General features: G+C 37.3%; 1 protein-coding gene across 2 annotated transcripts in view; it reads left to right on the top strand.

Annotated features, from left to right (window-relative positions):
- Positions 1 to 231: 231 nt before the first annotated feature.
- Positions 232 to 22328, top strand: part of FGF10 (fibroblast growth factor 10) — a 62928-nt gene continuing 40831 nt past the window's right edge. For both annotated transcript variants that reach the window (XM_032205961.1, XM_032205960.1), the window contains exon 1: positions 232 to 826. In XM_032205961.1, coding sequence (XP_032061852.1) covers positions 490 to 826 — 337 coding nt within the window. In that variant the 5' untranslated portion in view covers positions 232 to 489. The remainder of the gene's footprint in view (positions 827 to 22328) is intronic.

The following is a 22328-nucleotide window of genomic DNA, read 5'->3' as shown; positions in this document are numbered from 1 at the left end:
GAAAAATCCCTTCCAGCACCCCTTTCTGCTGGTTATTATTTATTTTTGTTGTTGTTGTTGTTCACTTTGCTGTCATCTATTTTTCAGACCTTTCTGCATCTAAGATGGTGAAGAAAGGAGTGAGGAAGAGAACAAAATAACTACTGGGAAGTCTCAAACCAGGTTGGGGAGTGTGTGTGTATGTGGTGGGGGGGGGGTGGGGAGGGGAAGAGAAAAAGGAAAGAGGATTAACCACAGCAACCCCCCCAAAAAAAACCAACAGCTCTTTTTTCTGAGGGAGGACTCGAAGGATTAAAAGGCAGCAACTTCTGAGGCGATTTGTCCCCTGAGTTATGGATGTTGGTGCACTTACTTCAGGCCAGATCAGAGCTCAGAGGGATCTAACCAGAAGCAGCAACCACCGGCTCTCCACTTGCTTTTTACCAGGTTTTACCCTTCCAGTATGTTTCTTTTGATAAGACATTTTCCAGCGCCCAGAGTTTCAGTACAATGTGCAAATGGATACTGACAAATGGTGCCTCAGCCTTTTCCCACCTGCCTTGTTGCTGCTTGCTGCTGCTCTTCTTGGTGTCTTCTGTGCCTGTCACCTGCCATGACCTCGGCCAGGACATGCTGTCCCCGGAGGCCACCAACTCTTCTTCTTCATCATCCTCCTCCTTCCCCTCGTCCTTCTCCTCTCCTTCCAGTGCGGGGAGACACGTGCGGAGCTACAATCACCTCCAAGGCGACGTGCGCAAGAGGAAGCTCTACTCTTACAACAAGTACTTTCTCAAGATCGAGAAGAACGGCAAGGTCAGCGGCACCAAGAAGGAGAACTGCCCCTTCAGTAAGTACGGCTCCGACTTCGGACGCCGGCTCCCCCGGCCGCGGCTCCCCCGAACCCGGCGCCCGAGCCCCCGGCTGGGAAAGGGCCGGGGAGGGGGCTCGGGGCGGAGGTGGGGTGGGCTCTGCCGGGACCCCGCTGCCCGCCCGCCTCTGCCTCGCTCTCCGGCAGGCATTTGCTTTGCAAATGGCTTCGCCGAGCACCGCTCGCTCCGCTGCCTGGCAGAAGAGCAAATTAGAAAAGATTTGCAAAGGATGTGGCGCGGAGCGTGTGGGGGAGCGAAGGTTGGGGGGGAGAGAAGAGGGAGACGACATTGTCTCCCGCATCTGAAAATAATTATCCCCTGTCATTAACGCGCCTCGACGAGAACGCTATATTAAAACAATGCACCCATCTCCCCCCGTGCACACACGCTCTTCGCTTTCCGAGCCCCAGCGCGGCTGCCTGCCCCGCGCCCCCCCTCCCCGATCCCGGGGAAGGGGCTTTTCCTCCCGCCGCCGCTCCGCTGGCACCCGCGCTGCGCTCGGGTTCGCGGCAGCCTCGGTGCTGCTCCGCGCCCCATTGTAAACATCTGGGGCTGGACTCGCGCAGACCTCACACACATTTCATTGTCTTTTTCTTTTTTTTTTTTTTTCTTGAAGAAATGATTTCAAAGTAAAAGCCGTATGGCTGTTTCCATGGCTGTACTTTCTAGCTTTTCTGTGGTACTAATGAGGCTTTTAGTAATAGCGTGCTTCTGGTAATGTATTTCTGGCTGTCAGTGCTAGAAATGTAACATTTATTCGGTTTTCTTGCCTGTGCAGTCTCAAACTGAAGCAATTGTAGTAAATCACAATATATTGCATTGTAACTCTTAAGTGACTGCATCCCACTATAGTGCTGCAAAAGTAAGCTCTGTTATGCAAGTGTTGGAGTAAGCACTATGACTTGTTCCGCTGGTGGAGAACTGCTCCTTGGTTCTTGGGTTGTTTTTCATAAATACAGAAAAACCTGAGGATAAATCTCCCGTTAATTTAAAACAACTTAAAGTGACTTAAGTAGCTCCCCTGTTAGCTAATGTGTAAAGTATGGAATATTTCAGCAGGTTGCCCTGCTGTATGGTAGGCATTACTGTTAATTCCACTGTATTTCTATTAAATACCCATAATACAGGCGTACAAGCAGGGAGGAGAGAGCTGATGTATCATGTCACTGTTTCACTTGCTCCACCTGGCACATTCATACTCTGTCATATGCTTAATGTTTGTAAAGGCTTTAGATATCAAGGCAGCCAAATCTTACCACTTCCCTTTTATATTTCATAGGAAGCCAAATTCTTGAAAGAAAGATCTATGATGAAGGTTTCACTTCAATGGGTGCTTGTGGAACTAGGTCCTAGCCCTGTATTTCTTTGATAACTTGTATTTGCAGAGGATAGCGTGATTCCCCTCAAACTGGATTCTGCAAACATTGTGTGCATCACTGAAAACACAGAGCCATGCTGTGTAGAATATTCCTGCAGCACAGTCTGTAACGGGCCAAATTGACAACAGTATATTCAGAGAAGTAAATGCTCATCTGAGCAGCCCCACTTAGCCTGCAGAATTATTTACCGAGTAAAGTTGCACACATGCATGAGTTTCTGAAGAAGAGGTATCATAATCTGCATGAGTTTCTGAAGAAGAGGTAGCATAATCTGCAATGTACATATACATCTTTCTACTCTTGATCTATGTGCATGAACAACTCCCTGTAACTCTGGGATGTGATTCATTTTTCCTAGAGTTCTAGACAGTGTACCAGAAAGAGAACAGGCATTCTGGGTGATATCCTGGCTATTCTTCACAACTGCAGAATATCTACATAAGGGGTGAAGAATGTTGTGTTTTGTTTTGTTATGTTTTCATATAAATGCAAACCAATGGTTGTGTTACACATAGATGTATCCTGTCTTTCAAGTTTACAAGTAGCGAAGAAAAGACTCCCATCGTCCTAGGGCATGTAACTCGCTGACCCCACAGTGTGATACAACAACATCTTTAAACACAAGATTACACTTTAGCTAGCAGAAGACAAGTCAAACAGTTATATCTTCCTCTAACACGCACTATAACTTGCAGTGTGAAATTGTGTTTTCTGCACATAAGCTGAGACCATTCATGTAGACATTTACCATGCCTTAATTTCAAGGGTGTCTGTAGCAAAATGTTGCAAGTGATTCACAAAATCTGTGCTTTTCATCACTTCCATGTAGCTGTGTAATCAGAGTGCTGCCATAATCTCTAGCTGGGCTGATTCCATGCAAATATGTAGTATCATTAAGATAGTCTAAAATGTGTAATTACATGTGAACAAATTTCTGCCATGCATAAGGGGATAGCCAGCCAACACACTAAGTTGTAGCCTGTTTAATGTTAAAGGCTATTTAGTCTTTAATAGAAGTTCCTCCTTCAAAATCACGCTTTCCTAAACAAATAACAGTTACTATTGACACACAAGACTTTGTTTGAAATCTAATTTGGAGGCTAATTTTCTTTTTCTCATATGCTAATGTTTAAAGTCCATTTATGCTGCAGTAAAGCCTTATCTGTAGGTCTCTAAGATCATGATATGTTGTGTAATTAGACAACAGCTTTCATGGCTGACTGCCAATTAAGTACTGTCAAGTAAGAAGAACAGTTAGAGAAAGTCAGAATAAACATTCAGAAAATAGAACTTAGTCCCCAGCCTTTAAAATGGCTCAGACAGCATCCTTAGATTTGCTCTATAAATATTGTGTAAAGTGCACTAAATAAAAGTTTACTTTGGCAGATGTTTTCCGACTTGATTGCTTGGAACTTTTCCATCGGCCTTTCTCTACCTACAGGGTAATGGGAACAGAGGTGGCTTCTGAACACACTGTCAGGAAGCTAGGAGAACTTGCAGCATTTAGGAGAAATGGAGTGTGTGTATCTCCAGATAAAAGCAGGATGCTTTTTAGGTCTGGTTTTATTGTTCCTTGCAACTGGAGTTTTGTTCTCAAAGAGTAACATTTTAGTGATAGTTTGTCCCTCATGTCCCTCAGCACCACAGCTGTGAAATCCCTTTCCTTGGTAGGATCATTTGTGTATATGAACAAGGACAGCTGCGCTGCTTTCTGGAGTCTTAAGTATTTTTGGGGGGGGGGGGGGGGGGGGGGGAACACCTCTAAAGTGTAATTTAAAAAAGTAAATTGCTGTAACTTGACATCTGGGATGACCAACAATAGCTTTAGCCATATGTAAACTTGGAGAGAACTGCATGGTGCAGATTCTGACCTGATTTGCACCTAGAAAGCTTTCTTGAAGATGGTGAATATTTGGGTTTAATGGTCGTCATGCACTAGGCTTCATGATATAATATGGTCGTCATGCACTGGGCTGCATGATACTTGTGATAAACTGCATCCAGGAAATTTGAACACATTATTGAGTGTTATATTATTTTTAATCGACTTTTAAGGCAACCATAAATAGTGCTAAGAAGCACATGGGCTTCAAATTTACAGCACAGATTGTAGTAGGTGAAGAGTGGTAACACAATAAGCAATGGTTAACTAGCAGCAGCTAACATGCAGTCCGTAGTGGGAGTTCTGCCTGAGCGAGGATTACAGGGTAAAGCTGTTATTCAGGTAGATATTTAGGGAGTGTAGTCCATGTCATTGAGACTGCCCATTAGAGGGAAGAATTACTAGATCGATTCCTGCGAGTTTTGGACCAAGCAGTGCTATGCAAAACCTACGGTAGATGGCGGCACAGACACTGTCTGGTGTCACCTCTGCTCAAAGTAGGTAGACAAGGGGCTGGGTCCTCAGCTCTGTGGACTAATTTGGCTCAAGCAAAGCTAAAGGGTCTTACACCAGGTGGGAGGCTATTAAATGGCCTTCTGAGCATCCGAAGTGGATTAATCCAAACAGTGCAAAAGCACTGCAGTTGCAGAACAAGTGTTTTCACTGAGAGAGCTAGCAAGAAATAATTAGCTACTGCTCACAAGCTAACCTACTCCAGGCTTTTCCCCTGAGTATGCAATTATCTTTTATGAATGGCTTTAGTATCTCCTGAAGTCCTTGGCAGTCTTTCATTTTGCTATAGTCAGTGTGGGATTAGATTAGCAATATAATGAATAATAGCAAGACAGTTTCAAGGCTTGCTCTGTAGGCCAAAAGATTGTAGACAATGACTAATTGCTAGAAATGCTGAACATTGCTAATGAGGATTTTAAGTGTATGCATGACATGTAAATACAGGTTTATAGTATATATTGGATTGTGTACACACACATCAAAAGTGTTCCGATTAAGTATACTCAGTTTGATACTCTTTCTTTTTTTTTTTTTTTTTAGTATACCTCAAAGCTTTGTTGGTACATTAATCTCAGATGTACAGTTCAAAACAGATTAGAATACTTGGTAAAATACATTCTTTTGCTTCTGGACATGGTTAAGCTAGCTGTTTGGGTTTATCAATTCCTCACAAGCTGGTGTTTGTAAATTAATGTGAGGACTTTTCTCTATTTTTCTAAAGACTAATTAGTAGTCATATGTGTTTTGTTGTTTTACTCTATAAGAGATATTTTATTTTGTTACCAATTAAAATGGTTTAAAATAAGAAATAATGCTGTCTCAGTGAAGTAAGTTAGTAAGTTGAATCTTGTTTTTCTTTTTCTTTAATATGAAATGTGTGTTTTTATGGAGATGACTTCTCACTCCAGGTTTCTTTTTTTTTTTTTTTTTTTTTCCCTGCAGAACTCAGTTACATAATTTATAACCAGCAGGGTACAACCATAGGCACTTAGGATTTATGAATGTGGAAAGAATTGTACTATTTAATGTCTACATGACACTCTCCTGTTATCCTTACTGCATTTCTGCCTTGTGGACCCTCCATGCTGATACTGTAGCCCTGTCATAAATCTGTTCAAAATATACAGTTGTAAGAAGTCTTTTTGTCTTCATAAATCTAACTTATAACCTCTTGGGGAGAAAAATAAATAAATAAATGAACAGTTGGGGCAATTAAAAGTTTGTCCTTAAAACCTCAGAAGAGTGAGAGAAAGATGCATACAGGCTCAGAGATGCCATACTGCTGATTTAATGGGATGATTCTCAGGTATGGCTCAGTCAAAACTTCCCTTGAAGATGGTGTTAGTTGAGTGAGTGCTATAGAATCTGCTTACACTTTTGAAACATCTTGGATGCATTCACTCATAGCATAAAATCCTCTGTTTTGAAATAAAGATGACTTTCATATGTCTTTGAGCTGTGTGTGTGAAGAGGGGTCTTTTCACTTCAAATGGGAGTTCAGTCAGATTCTGCAATAGGGGAGTTTTCATTTCTTCCACAGAGCCTCTCATTCCAGAAAAGGAAAAAACATCCTATTAGCAAAACTTGTTAACCTGTGTGTCTTAAGTTAAAAACAGTGGGTACTTATATGAACATAGAGCTACATCTCCTCTCATGGAGGTTTCCAGACCTTTCCTCTAATCGAGTAATAAAATCACATTGGTAAGGTTCTTAATGGGAAAAAAAAAAAAAAAAAAAAAAAAAAAAAAAAAAAAAAAAACAGTATTGCATTTTTATTCATAAGCCTGATATTTGGATGGTAGCAATAGTGTCAACAAATAATTCAGTCAGCTTGGACTTGTTCTAATGCTTCCTTCATGTCTTGTTTTCGTTTGTTTTCTCAGTTTTCTGAAGTTTTCTGAATCAAGGTCTTAGAGTTCTTTCCTTCCCAAAACAGCACTGAGTTGACATTTCAGTTTGTACATTGTGGTACCATTTCTTGCAGCTGCCATAAGACACTGAACTGTCTTATCCTAATATTCTGTGGTTTATCATGTAGTGACTTCTGACACTTTGAATAGCATAAATAGTTTGAAGGTTTATCAGCATTGTCAACTTGATGAGACTCTATGGAAGTAAGCTTTGCTTACTTCGGGCTAAGGAAAGCTAAATATCAGATCAGAAATGGAGGATGCATTTGAGTAATATGACCACATATAAGTGTCTTGGTTACTAGGTAGGTAGAAATATACTAGTCTCATTGCATGTATTTATTATTATTAATAATAATAATAATAAAATCCTTCCTGTACTTCAACAAATTATTTTGATGCAATACTTTCATATCTTGCAGCCTTTCATTGTTCAGATACCTTGAACACAAAGAACTAATAATGGTACTTGTAAGCATAAGTTTTGTGACTTGAAAAGATCCTTTCCTCTCTGTATTAATTGTTTTTGTTGCTAGAGCCAATTTGTTGTAAAATATTTCTTACTACATAGTAAATGGGAGACAGGAAACACTGTTACATGAAGTTTTGAAAATCCAGCACAGGAAAGCTCTCTGTTTTTATGAAGAAAATGAATATCTTCAAGGGAAGGTGTATGAGGAAAAAAAAATCAGTTATATTTTAAGCACTGGATAGATATTAAATCATTAGCTAAATGCATTATTAAAACTGGTTGTGCTACTTCATATGTACAGTGCAACAAATGGAAATTGCAGGGGAATTAAATGGTTGCAAGTAAGCCTGGTCACACGCTAAATAATAGCTTTAAAGGCACTCTTTGCTTTTAAATTGGGTTACTTGTGTTCTTTCTTTGAACATTCAGTTCTAATTGCAACAGTAAATCAAAGAATACACTCAAAGTAGATTCCCATGTAAGGTGGACAACTGGACAGTGCCTTTTTACTGCTACTAACACGTGCATCCAATTACTGGGTTGATATACTCACAGTGTCAGCTGTAAAGCATTCCCATATTTTATAGTTAGCCTAAAGAATTATTAGCCTGTCCCCTTTCACATTTACCTCTAAATAATCTGTCAGTAGTGTATATCTTCTACAGTTAAAGAGGAATTTTCACATGCATTGAGGCTGACTTTCATGAAAAAGGAAATGTTGAAATTACACCAAAAAGTTTCATTCCTTCCACCCCAACCCCCCTTCTGCAATTTCTGATATTGTGCAAGAGAGGAAAAGGCTACAGATACGATAAACATGAGTGCTCATAAATTTTATATAAAAACAAAGATCAGATCTTTCATAAACCTTGATATAGTAAAGCAATATGATGCCTGTTCCTTTCATGGTCGAAAACATGTGAAAGACAAAGCTGGTTGTTTTTTGCAGTTCCTGATTCCTCCTACATAGGGAGCAGAGGTGAAAACGGGGGACCTGACAGGTCTAGTTTTTCTTCCTTCTTCTGCTACTGATAGTAGAGATTCAAAACATAGCATAGAAATAAAGGGAATGTAAATTTTCTTTCAGGTTCCTAATGCACATCTGTGCAAGCTGCAGTCAGTGTATGTGGGAGTTTGGGAGGGGACACTAAAGCATTTTGGAAGTATTCAGGATACTCTTTAGTTGCAATTAAGTTGTGGTGCTAAGTGGAGGTTGGGAATAAATCATTGATACCGTGCCAGCATTAGAGGAAGGGGAAGGGAAATGTGATGAGTGCCAGAGCAACACTAGAAAGGATGACAAGAAAGAAATAGGGGTACCTTATGTTACACGTGGGAGACAGGAACGTGGCCTACCCATTCTGGCAGTAGTGAAGCCATTGAATTTCCCCATTTTATCTCACTGCATCATCAGTGTTCTCACTTCCTGAACCTATGAACCTGCAAATTCATCAAGGTACCTATTGAATTTTTTTAAAAGTGTGCAATCAATGTTGAGTTATCAAATCTCCCCACTCCTACCCCCACTTCCTTTGTATCTTCTCTAACCCTGTTCTGTTGATATGATTTGGTATGTGCTCTGGCATTCTCTTCTTCAGATTATCTTCTTCAAGAGGATTAGCAGTATGCGTTATTCCTAGTGTCAAAATAAGTGTTGACTACTTGCAAGCAGAAAGGTGATCATACTTGGCCCTTGGGAGTAAGAAAAGCAGCCACAAACAAACCTGTGTTAAAGAAGAAAAAAAATGGGGTTTTGGTTTGTTTGTTTTTCATTTTTTTTGCTATGCTAGTTTTTCACTATCCACTGAATTTGGTATGAGAAACATACACCTGAAGGGCATCGATATATCCTTAGACTTTTAAGTGTTTTAATTTGGGGGGAAAGGAACAGGTTATTTTTTATGACTATATGTTTACTGTTATCAAGTATATCATCTTTTGTAAACTTATCTTTAAGATTTAAAGTAGTTACATAGTTACAAGCTCATACATCCAATAACTGTTTGTTACTACAGTGACAATAGGAATATATGCTCTGTGAAAGAACACAGGATGACTGTATTTAACAGGAAGTAGGTTTTATAAGACTATAGTTTTAGTGCCACATTTTCAAAACTTTTTAACATTATAGGAGATGCTAAGCCTCCTGATATTCACTGCAACTGTCTTTGACTTCAACAGAACAAGGTTTGTTCACTGTGTATTTCCCAGATAATCATTTTTTTTTTTATGGATTTCCAGGAGGGGGGTAGACATTAAAGAGGGTAAAACATGTTGATCTGGAAGTACCTCTCCCACCCATGTGAAGAATATAAAACCTTTGGCAACTTTAACCTTAGTTAATATCACTGTGTCCTTCTCCCCTTTCTCAAGAAAAGCAATGTGGTAGACATGGCCCATATCTTGATGATAGGACACCTTTCCTTTGTCAAAACGCTATTGCTAGTAACCACAATGCAGAGATTAATTGTGTGTTCAGTGAGAATTCATAGCTCCAAAACTAATGGTAACATGAAAAGAAACAGCAGAAAGAGACTGAGTGTCTGAGCTGAGTGGTGGCCACTTGTTACTAGTATGCTTCAAGGTCTGTATCTGGATGTTCACCTGGCTTTTCAGAAGCTGAAATGATAATTTCCTCCTGGAAGAGATACACGTAGTTTTGCTACTATCCTTACTGGGTGTCTGGGGCAGAAATAGATAATTTGGTCAAGGGACTCAACCATGTGTAAATTGGAGTAGAATGTTCATACAAATTGAGTTTCACTAGGTGTTCTGAGGTACAAACAGACACCCTAAACATTCCAAGCTCTTCAACTAGCAGTTTATCTGCTCCTGACAGAAATATCTGGGAAAGTGAGCAACATGTAACTAATAGAAGGAAATGATCATTTCAGGCTTTATCCTTACACGTGAAGATACTGGATGAAGGCACATACTGTGCAAGTATGCAAACTGTTATGAATAGAAACATTTATTGTCATGTCTATTCCTTTTTATTTACAGAACAGCATCACCTCTGCTTCCAATAACTCATGAGCTCACACAAACAATAGCTCACTTCTTAGGGCAATGCACTGTTTAAATTGCTTAAGGAGCCATAACAAAATTTACCAAAGTTAGCAGTGGGAGCTGCAAATCATGCCCTTTCTGTGCCCCAGAATGGATTCAATTCAAGCAATTTTGCTGCTTCTCTTCAATTTTGTTTTGTGGCCAGCCACAGTCATAGGCCAAGGAAGATGGAGGGAGATGGTGAAATCATGCAGACTAGCAATCTACCAATCCTGGCAATGACAATGTTTCCTATAGTCAAAACACTGTGGGAGATAGTGCAGGATAGGGAAAGGGGAACAATACTAACAAGAATCTCTTCTCCAAGTACTATGTGGAGAAATGTGCCATTTCTCTCACAGTTTCACATGTGCAAAGCACTTTGAGGGTAGGAATTGCAACCAAACTATGTACATTTCATGGGAGTTAGTAGTACTTTTTGGTACTTTATTTTCTCTTATTCCATAAACCAGTCAAGAACAGTGATTGCCGATTGCTTCAAAACTGGAGAAACTTGTGTATTAAGGAGCTACAAGATTGAACCCAGTGATGTTGCTAAAAACATTGCTAAAAACATTTTAAGATCATTATAGACATACATGTAGAAAGATTGCTACTAGTAACACAAGTGTAAAATACCTCATTATAAGAGGTTTGAGATGAGGAAATTCATTACAGGTGGATGATATACTTTACAGAACAGCTACTACTTGAAGGTTGCAAATAAACTGGCTGGAAGAAAAGGTCCAGCACCAGCATTCTTTGAGGAATCAAATTTTCATGCAAAATTTAGAAACATTCTTTGATGGAATTTTCAATCATAACAAGGCTGAAAAGCATATGGACTGGAATAATGACATGGTTAATGACACTAAAGGTTCTTCATCCTTCAGCACAAGAGATGAAGATAGCCAGGGCATAAGGGGATCTGGGAGACTTTACTAATTTCTCCATGCTCCCCTAGCTGATAGCCAAACAAGACAGAGGAGGAATCTGTTCACTTCAAAGGGAAAGGGAAGAAGACTGAACAAGGATAGTCTACAGGAAGTAAAACTTGAGTTTGTGAAGTGTCATACAGTGTTTATTAGCTATTATGAAATATCAGGTCCTGTATATGATTTTTGTCCATTGTACCCCCAAATTTATACATGTATTTGTTTCTAGTCTCTCTTTGGCTCCTTGCTGTTTATAAAACCAAGGTAGTAATGCTTCTTCCATGAGCAAGGGTGTTATGAAAACACATTATTTATGAAACACACCTGTAACATGGTGATGAATGCCAGGGAAAAGAAAAAAAAAAAAAAAAAAGCCCACCAGGAAGGTAATGATTCTCTTTTTACAGAAATGTTTGTGTATAACGAATAGGAAGGGCAGTTTTGTCCTCTTTATGGAAGGGAAAGAATAAGCTACTTCTTAGCTCCAGCAGACTTAGGTGTTTGTCCTTTGATCAGCAAAAACTTAAGCTTCCACTGGAAAAGAAACATTCCATAGCTTCTCTCGAAAGCACTGTCAAGGTTACTCAACAAACTTGTTGTATAGTGTAATAGAAAAGTTAATGGCAAAATAGCTTCTGAAAATACATGGGTGTAGACACAAATTGGATCTGCCCCTCTGTCATGCTGAGCTGAGATCTAGTTGTGCTGCATGACCATTGTGATCTTAAGGGATATCAACCTTGATGTTATTTTAAAGGTCTAAATATTAGGATGTTTCAGCTCAAGGATCTATATGATTTCCATGATTAAACAGTTAAAATAGTGATTTATTTCACTTTCTTCTTTTTACTGTTCAGCCTACCAGTCAAAGAAATTTAAGCATGATTTCTGCCTAATAATTTTCGTATTTGGTCCTATTATGCAGTTTTGGCACTGCCTTAGTTTCTCTGAAATGTTGCCTATGTTTTGGAGTAAAGCTACAAGATTTTTATTATTATTATTGTTTTATTTCTTTTCCTATCTTTCTTTTTATTATAGATATCTCCTCTTTGGTGTCACACGCATTATTCTTTCAGTTTAATTTATTACAGTTACTTTTACATGTCACAACTTCTCTTTGAAATGACAGCCATCCAAGTTAAAGTCTTTTCAACTCTAGTGAAAACACATATAATGAGGCTGACACTTGGCTCATGTGGTATTAATCTGGTCTCTTGGTCATTTCTTCTGTGTCTCCTGCTGCAGTCTGCTCTGAAAAAGACATATCTGCAGCTGGGGAGTACATAAGATTAACTTCCGCCTCTCTGTGGCTTCTTGCCTCAGACCACACACCAAATAATTCCTCAAAGCATTATCCAGATTTGCTCAAAATTCACCATGCTTGCTTTATTCCTTCAGTTCTGCCACACATGCATTTGTGGACTTGCTTGCAGCTGATTCTGCTTATGAAACAGGAAATATTTTGCAAAGATGAGGATTTGGGGACAAACACTATTGTAAAATATCCATAATACTTTTTCTGTGGAACTTTTTCCTTTTAGGTTTTGCTGGTTTTATTAATGTACACAGTAGATCAGAAAGGTCAGCAAAATGTAACCTTTTTGGTTTTCAACAGTACTCAGGGCATAACAAACCCTATCTAGTCATCCAATACTAACTAAATTATAATAAGTGCTGTGTCCAAAATGAAATAAATAAATAAGGCAAATAATAGTGCTTATATTGAGAAAGATCTTTAGTGTTGTCTGATCTATTAAATTCAGTAATGTTGTTAAAAAAAAAAAAAAAAAAAAAAAAAAAAAAAAAAAAAAGAGTTGTTGATGGGTTGATGGGGGAAATGTTACCTCTCTTGTCCAGGGACCTCTAAATCTTAATCACCACTTAAAATCCTTGAAAATGGAGAAACAGATGTAAGGGATATGTGTATTTGTGCTCAAACACCAATGCAAACTCAAAAAGTATCTGTAATGATGAGTAGGAAAAACAATACCTGAAAACATCTCACTGCTTTCTGTTGCCTTGTGGTCAGTACAAGAAGTTATAGCTGAGGTTACCAGACATTTCCAGACATTTCTCATTAAGTCCTTACAAGGAAGGGAACATATTTTTCGTGTTTGAGTAAACTCCAATCTGACATATTTTAATATTAATGTTGTTGACTTTTTATCTAAGTACCTTGTGCTAGTAGTTTCAGAATCTTTCTTTCTCCCAGTTCATGAGATCTAATCATTTTCAGATATAGTTTACTGTAAGACCACCAGCCACATCAGACTTTCTGTTTCTCACGGTAGTCAAATATAAACATATACATGACCTTTTTGTTTATAGATGTGTTTTGTGTCCCAAGCTACGGCTGTTCTATGTGCAAAACTACTGTTGTACACTCAGACACTACTGAAAATACAAAAGTAGATCGCATGATGATGCAACTAATATACTTCATAAGATTAAGTTTCCAAAGAATCTGTAAAGGCCCTAACTATTAATGAACTAATTTTCTATTTATTCTACTAATTTTCACATCTAATCCTCTAGTACCTATTGCTGTAAGAACTTCCAAGAGCTTGCTTGATCAAGTTTATGATGTAAGATCTCTCACATTGTGAAACATCTTGTGAATAAATAGAAATCTGTATTATTTCATTATTTGGACATGTGAGATTAATGCCTCCAGATGGACCATAGCATATGCTTTACCCAAGCAGAGAATGACAAATGTTAGAAACTTTTAGATATCTAATAATAATCTTTGAGTTTAGTCAGTTAAAGAACTTATCTCATTCTCTTGTTCCAATAAATATCTTGCTAATAAATTCTAGTTAACATGAACTTGTAGCAGCAGAGTTTCTTGGTTTGTGATTTGATTATTATTATTATTATTTTCTTTTTATTCCTCATCCAAATAGTAGATTTGTTTTCTGGTTTTGAAGGAGAGCTTATACTCACAAGTCATATGTCACAAGCCACTAAAAGTGTCAAAATCTTACAGCAGGCCCTTGGTGGCTTGTTAATCTCTCCCTTTTTTTTCCCCCTTAGTTTTAAAGGAAACAGACTAATTCACTTAAATATAATGAGAGACATGCCTGCTATAGCCTATGTTTTAAAAAGTGTCAGCCCAAGCAAGATCTGTCTTATTTCTTCACCCTTTTTCTTGGATCTAACAATTAAACACAAAGTTGAAAAATACAGGTTTTTAAGGCAGAGCTATTTAATATGTCAAATGAGAAATAGAAGTCTTTTTCATAACAGAAAAATATGCAAGTGTTAGGGTGGAGAAGTTTTTCTTCTTTGGGCCCATCCTTCCAAATAGTCGTCAGCAACATGCAAAAGATAAAACTCTATAGGGAGACCAGATGTATGTCTAACCTCTTGCCCCCCTTTTTCTAATTGGCTTCCATTAGGAACAAAAAGTTAAAATACCTCTAAACAAAAATAATGATATGGCACGGTGAACTTTTCAACTGCTTAAGAACTTTTCATAAAATTGTAGTATTACAAAAACCTGTTTTAAGGCCAGAAGACTCTTCTACTGTAGTGATATTTCTATACTTGGACCAATAGCTCCATGTTTACTTTTGAAAAGTAAGGGCCAGAAGCTCCATGAGTTGCAACAAAAATGAAAGTAACAAGTAGTAAAATTCTTACTTGTTAAAGAAAATCTACAAATACCATGCTTTAGAACTTAGGCTTCCTGTCCAGTGTTGGGCTTTTTCATTCCATAGACATTACCTAGCCAAATCTTGAAATGTAGCTATGTTATTTCCTCTTTTCATAGAGACAGAAACTGAGACAGGATGTTTAAAGACTTGGATTTTTTCTATTTTAATTTTATTCAAGCTTATTCCATGCTAAATAATGGACTGATAATTCTACTCTGTTCCTTATTTTGTATTCACAACAAAAGGGATAATGTTCATGTTCTTAATAGAAATGGGATTTAAAGGGTAAAGTGTAATTGTTCAGTTTGTATAGCAGCGTATGTCTCCAACATACATGTATACATATGAAAGATTACATGATGACTTTGATGCTAGTTAAATATATAGAAAGTAGAAAAAATGTTTAGAGAAGGGATTGAAAACAGATAAACAATTCTGTCTAATGATAGAGATATTGTAAGGTAGCTTCTCTTGCTAAGTATACCTTTTCCCCTAGATGGCAAAACTGAAAATATTTGAAAACAAATTGACCTTAATGGGTAAAGCTAGGAGCTGTTGGTAATCCATAAACTGTCCTTTGGAAGATCTGGGTTTGGGAACTTATTCTGTTTTACAATGAAAAATAAATATTTTAAGTATTGATAAGTATTCACTACTGAAAACAGCTGAAAGCTGATAACAGTCTGTCCTTCCAGGAGAGCAGAGTCTGAAAGCCAGCATTTTGCATATGGATTCCAAAACCATAATTTTAATTGCTTCTTTCTCATGTTGTTGAACTTTACAGAGGAGTTAGTGTTGAAGAGATTTAACTGAAGAAATGGTATTCATCCAGGAACAAAAGAAACTTGCCTACAGAAAGGCAGGAGGAACTGGTCTGATATTTTAAAAAATGAAGAGACTATTGGAAGCAGGGATTCAGGGATTTGAGTGGTTAATTGCAAAGACACAGAAACCTAAGGCTGTGGGCGGCATCTACTAGAAGTAGAGAAGTCCTCCAGCAATTTGTTATAATTGCTTTGCTGGAGTTTACTAAATCTCTTCAGCTCATGTGAGCATTCCATACCTTCCATCATGCAAAATCACCCAGAAATCACCCAATTTAACTTTACTGGCTTAAAAGAAAGATATTATCTAAAGCAAGTGTGTCCAGTGGAATGTTTGGAGATCAACGAAGCTCCATCTAGGATTGGTGACAAGCAGCTGGAGACAGGAGGTTTTTCTGCCAGTGCAGGATAGAATGTTTTCACTCCTACTGAAATTAGCGATACTGGAATTTCTGGATTTCTCAACACCTGAAATCAAAAAGTGTCTAGTGACACTGAGATCAGACTTCATCAAGGCATAGACAGGAAGGATTTTATAGTAGAGGTTTTCATTACTTTGAAATATCCAGTATTGACACTGAGAGAGATAGGACATGCAATCACATCAAGACTGACTTCATTATTCATACCAGAGAACCAGGATGCTTTAGAATGAAAAAAAGTAAAAGGAGTCCTAACAGGAGCGTCATTCGATAAAAAATCACCAAAATCATTTAGACTTTCAACAAAGAGGATGGAGTTTTGACCCTGTACCTAAATGCAGCAGTCCAGGATCTCAGTTATGCATTCCTCTTATTTTCTTCAAATAGACAATTCAAAATAGCCAATTTTTTCACACCGGGATTTCAATTTCTATCAAGAGTATCATTTCAGCACCTTATAAAAGTAATAGTACCACCTTAGAACCTAGTCCAGGAGAAAATACCAAGAGATTTTATGGATTGTGCCAATCCTGGAAAAGGTTACAGATGTCGATTTTGCGGAAGGCTGAAGTAGCCAAAGGAGAAGGTCATTTGTGGGATAAAAGGGAAAAGGAAATTAAAACAGAATTCTTTGTTCTTCAAGCTGCAGAATAACCAGTGGGGAAGCAGAAGCACTCTGAAATTGCATGATAAACTCCTCATCTTTTTTTGTGCCCTGCATCTACCTTAGAAGCTCAGTCTTTTATTTTTCTGCATAAACTTCAAAGCTAAAACACTAATACTGGAACTGTTCTTACTGGATAGCTTCAGCAGACAGTTTCTGTGAAAAAGCAGTCTGTGAATGGTATCAGAAAAGTATTTGCTACCCCTCCAGAACACTAACACATTCGCAAGATGGGCACTTCCAGGTGGTTTCTCCGACTTACCAACATCAAGGTTTTGTCAGTTTGAGAGATGTAGGTAGGCAAGGAGTAGTTATGTGGCTCTTGGCCTAGAAAAGGAAGTCCTGCAAAGACATGTAATACGTAACCAGTAAGTTTACGGTACCAGAAAAAAAAAAAAAAAAAAAAAAAAAAACTGTACTCATCTTTCTCTGGCATCCTTTTTACATCAGCTTTTGGTGGAACACTTTAAAAGTGGTTGAACAGGCCAGTGTTCCAGTATTAAGTTTCAGCCAGCATTGCTGCATGGCTTTTGATGACTGAGGATTCTACTGCATGCACAGCCTTACCATGGGCATTTGTTACACTTGGTCAGTGTGTATCTATTAATTAAAAACTTGTAAAGGCACAAGACTTAAAAAAAAAAAAAAAAACCTCTTGGGAATTCTACTGTGGTTCCTGTTATCACTAGTACTTGCCATATAAATTTGTTCAGAATCTTCCTAAGTTCAATTAATAACATATAGGTTCTTCTCATCATACTCTTTAATTAAAGGCTGTTGCACGATCTCACTGCTTTACATGTTACAATTAGTTCTTATTTTCAGTCAGGATACATTCATAGTCAGTGCTACTTCTCCTACTCTTGAAGGAAGGCAGGTTCCTTCACTGCCTCTTCTTCTCTAAAGCTCACTGTAAAGCTCACCACCACAATGTATATACAGGGAGCTGATATGCAATCTTTTTTTTTCCTCTGCTAAACTTAATAAATCAAGTTCATTGCTAAAAAGAGCCCAGTGTGCTGAGAAATACCCTCACTATTTTCCTGCTGGTCCTGGCCATGAAGTACTGTAGCTAAATCCACATGGATAAGCTATGCATCTTAGTGGATCATGTTAATTCATGCGTTGTACCCTGAAAGCATATCTGCCTTGCTTTCCAAGTTTAGTATCTTTACTAAGGCAGCTTAGTTTGAAGTGTTTCTTTTCTGGACTACAAAGAACCAACCTGGATGGTTCTGTGTAGACATGCCTTTTTCTTGTAGGATAATGCTTTCATTTTCCTGTCTTGTAGAACTGCTTCTAGGTCACTGATCTTAAACCAAAATTGCATGCCATGTCCCAGGCCAGGTTCTGTCCTCAGTGCTCAGGACTCACACTATTAATTTCTCAATGCCAGAGGAAATGAGTAGTAATCCTAGTATTCTAATTTTAGTAGAATTCTAATATTGCCAAAACTAACAAACCCCCCAAACAGACCTTACACCTGTCACATGGCAAATGCCACTCTCTGCCCAATAAATAAAAGAAATGTAAGAATAGAAATGGAGCTAGCTTACAATATATTTAACAGTACAAATTTTTGGAAATTTTGAAGTCCTCCATTAAGAGTGATGATAAGAATAGAGCTGATACAGGTGAAGATGAATTGAAGCAATTTATCACATAGTGTTTTATTCTCAATGATTTGGCACATAAGGCTTCTTTTTAAATTTAGAAGTGGGGAATTGGTTTATGGGTTTTTTAGGGGAGGAACTCATTTTTCCCACTTTCTGAAAGATGTTGAAAAGCCAAAGTATTTACCATTCAGAGTGAATATGAAAGATTGAAACAGACTCTCCTATAAAATCAAAGTCCAGAATAATATCAGTTTATATTAAACACAACATTTTATGGAAATTAATTTAAAATATATTTTTTAAACTGCCAAAAATTGAAATTTATTTTTGCTGTAGTGAGTTTAAATTGGAAACATTTTTTTTTTCTTTTTAAAAGTATAATAAAAATTATGATAAGTTTTAGAAAGTTAAATTGAAAATCTTGTTGAAACCCATTATTTCTATGGGAAAATAAAATGAATGAAAAGTCATACTTTCAAATGAACTAATGGTTGGTCATAAAACTTCTATATATACTTCAGAATATATACTTCTATATATGGCTTCAGAATAAGAAAGGAATTGGAGAGTAAATATGAGAAAAAAAGAAAAAAAAAAAAAAGATGAGAAGAGAGTTCTAATATTCTTTTCAAATAATCAGACTCATCACTAGAATTAAGCTAAGCACAAAGAGTGATTAAATTATGTTTTGCACTGGCTTTTGTCCAAGTCCTGACACCAGGCAAGCAATCTGATTGCCCATTAAATGTCTTAGATGATGTCTGAGGCTCAAGGTACTGATTTCTGTACAACTGAAGGAATAGAGATTTCCTGCCAGTCCTTAGGTAGCTTTTGTCCCTAAGAGGTATTGAATCATTGAATTAGAAATGCAAGAGGACTAGGGGGCATAGCACTAATAATGGGACCTAATACTGTGCACAGAACTCTTAGTTTCCATGCAGAAACCTGTCCACAGGTTATCATCTTTTTTCTTTTTTTTTTTTTATACATGGAGAAGTGTAGAAGCAAGGCTGTATCTTTACTTCCTTGGCTTCATTCCATTTTATTTATCAATGGTCTTAAGGCAAACATTAAGAAATATGCTTGTTTTCTCCTCCTGACATTTTTCTGGAGCAGCAAGACAACTGCCATAAGTTCTGGATACGGCTCAAGCTGATGAACCAGGATGTTTTTCATGAAGTTGTATCTTTTATAGAAAATACATATTTGTGTTTAGAAAAGCACGTTAGTAAACAGTGTGCTTTATGTGGCTGTGTATTTGCACTGAATATAATTCACAGTGGTCTCTTACTTCCATGTTGAGGAGGGATGAGGACAATGTGCTTTTTTTTTTTTTTTAATCTTGTGACAGAGTTTTTCACAATAGCATTTCCTGAAATATTTAGGTATAATTTCACTTGTTCCTGACATTCTAAGTTAGATATATCAACCAAGGCTACTCTTAGCACTTCCTTGATGCATCAAGATGTCATAGAAGATGTGTGGACTGTTGCATCTGATGTATGGAGATAATGGGCACCACGTGATTATTTTTTTTCCTGTTTTCTTTTTCTTCTACTATCTGTATGTCTGGCTTTAATCAGTGACTTCTCTGTGAAATGTTACAATTGGGCCTGAACAAGCTTTTTGCTCTTCCCTGATATGGAACTGTGGATTATAGGTGAAACTGCATTAAGAGGCTACAGAGGTTAATTATTCCTGAAAGTTTCCAGTACCATACACATCAGTTGACACACTCAGCACACTACATAAACAATCTGGGAGAAGTTATCAGAGCTGCAGTTGCCCATCCCCTGCTCTATCTGCTTTAATTTTGAAGATTTCACACATGGTAGTGTATTTTGGATTGATTAATTTATTCATTCATCTAAGATGGTTGATCAGCATCATATACCATGTACGGTATTTCTTTCACATATACAAGGAAAAAGATTCCTACTTATCCTCAAAATATGTAATATCTAAAGTCTTTCTTTCCATCTAAAAGCTCTCCTTTATCTTGAAGTACCTAATCTTTCTTCTTCTTAATAATAGTTTGAAGTAATATAGGTAGACACCTGCATACATTGTGGTTGCCAATAATTTTTGAGGTTCTGTAATCACATCTAGCTAGTTTAAAACTTTTTTTTTTTTCCTCTGTTGTCCCATGAAAATTTCATATAGACCCAGAAGCTGGCTTTCATTGGGAAAACTGATTAAACAAAAGTGTTGTCAAGATCATAGTGTAAACATACTGATAAAAGTTGCTCTTTTAAACAGAATCCTTGCAGGTGTTCAGTTAAAAACAGAAATCATAAGGTTTTTAAACAAAAAGCAATCCTCGGAACACTATCGTCTCATTTAAGATTATTTTGTTTCAACCCAAACTCTGTGAAATCAAGTAGCTCCTATGTAAAACAGAGAAACGAATGTACAAGTACCTGCTTCCCTCCATCTCTTATTATGATGTTTTCTTACATTCTAACACCATATTCTTTAATCTTTTTGTAGAAAAGAGGCAGCTTTATGCTTTGGAGTATGCAGGAACAAGTTGAGGAAGGGTTGGAAGGTCAGCGAGGGAGCTTAAAGTGTGGCAATTCACTTCTGTCTCACCTCATTCCTGCTTCTTCAGAGCAGCAGAGCAATAATCTTTTAAATCTGTTTGATATGGCTCATATGCTTGAAGCAACTTGGACACTGTTTGCATAGGAGCTGTCTTGAATTTGCCTATATGAGATCACAGCTAAAAAAAAAGATCATAGGACACTCAAGGAATTCTCCAGGTTGCTAGATTTAATTACCAGAATTTCAAAGGAATTCTTTTGTACCAAAAATAATTGGATCATCATTTTTTTTAAGTGGATTAGATACAAAAATATGAGGTAAAACAGCCATTACATTGAGATATGATGTGGGACATTTTTAGCTGTCAAAATGTGCTTAGAAATGTATAACAAATGCCAGCATGATACTGTGAATTGTGAAAAAGATAAGACACAAGTTCTGCTGTTTGCTGTTCCCAGTAAATGTCTACTTTTGTTTAGACATTATTAGTACAAAAACTAAGATAAGACTGTGATTTGCCAAATGTTGAATTGTACTGTCCAACTTGGTTTTTGAATTAAAATACACATAAGCCAAAAATTACGTTTATATCATCTAGTGTGTTGTGTAACAAAAAAGTGTTAGGTAGCACAGTTAATGAAATTATTAAATTTTGGCAGTGGTGTTAAATTGAGTTTATATTCAATGTTGCTTTGAGGGAGAGAGGGTGGAAGGAAAGTTAAATTCTAGTTCATATTAATTGAAGAGACTAAGCTGTTGTTGATATAATAAAGTCTGTAAACAACAATTAGGTGCTATCTGATAGCTGTTTTTTCTAAAAACAACTTTAGAACAGAATAGTCGAAAGTGAAGTTTTTATTCCATGTAAACAATAATCTGTGTCACCAGCTGCTTTTTTGTACAGGTGAGATGTTGATGGTATTAGGAGCACTGTGCACTGAGAAAAGGGTCTTTTAGCCCATAATGCAAGTCGAAATATAACAAGCTAAATATTCAGTGGAATAAGGAGTTAACATACCTCACTATCTTCTGTCAAATAAAACACTGGATATCAAAATTAGTATGGCCTTTTCCATTGTTTTGTAAAGTAGACAGCAAGTACAATTTAAAGGATCTAATTTTTTATATCAAAACACTATTGTGGTCACTTGGATAATTTTCTTGAGCATAAATATCACTTGAATGGAGGAGCCTTCAGGATCGGCTTTGGTCTCCTTGCAAGTTGCCAAGGCAGTTTTTGCACACCCCAGCTTTTATGAGTTATGTTTGTTGTTTATTTTTCCATTATCACGATGACCATTCATATGTTTCATAAATAGTATTTTGATTAAGAGTGTGGCAAACAAGCTCCATTCGTCCCTTGTTTGGTTTGACACCATTCATGGATGCTAACACTTAATTAGTCATTGTCCAATCCAAGGAATTTGAGTAGCTCATTGCTTTTCTTTGTTTATTCCATCCCATCAGTAGTGCAAGATGTATCTTGAAACAGAATGTGATGTGAAATGTCCATGTTGAAAAATTACTCATTATGGGTAACAGAAGTTAAGCCATTGCACCATTCTGAAACTCATGTTGATTGTGAAATGATAGACAACACTCCTCTAAATTA

This window comes from Aythya fuligula, chromosome Z, assembly GCF_009819795.1.
Source record: "Aythya fuligula isolate bAytFul2 chromosome Z, bAytFul2.pri, whole genome shotgun sequence".
In the NCBI taxonomy this organism is placed as follows: domain Eukaryota; kingdom Metazoa; phylum Chordata; class Aves; order Anseriformes; family Anatidae; genus Aythya; species Aythya fuligula.
Note: the sequence above shows the minus strand (reverse complement) of the source record. Positions and strands in the feature narration are given on the sequence as shown.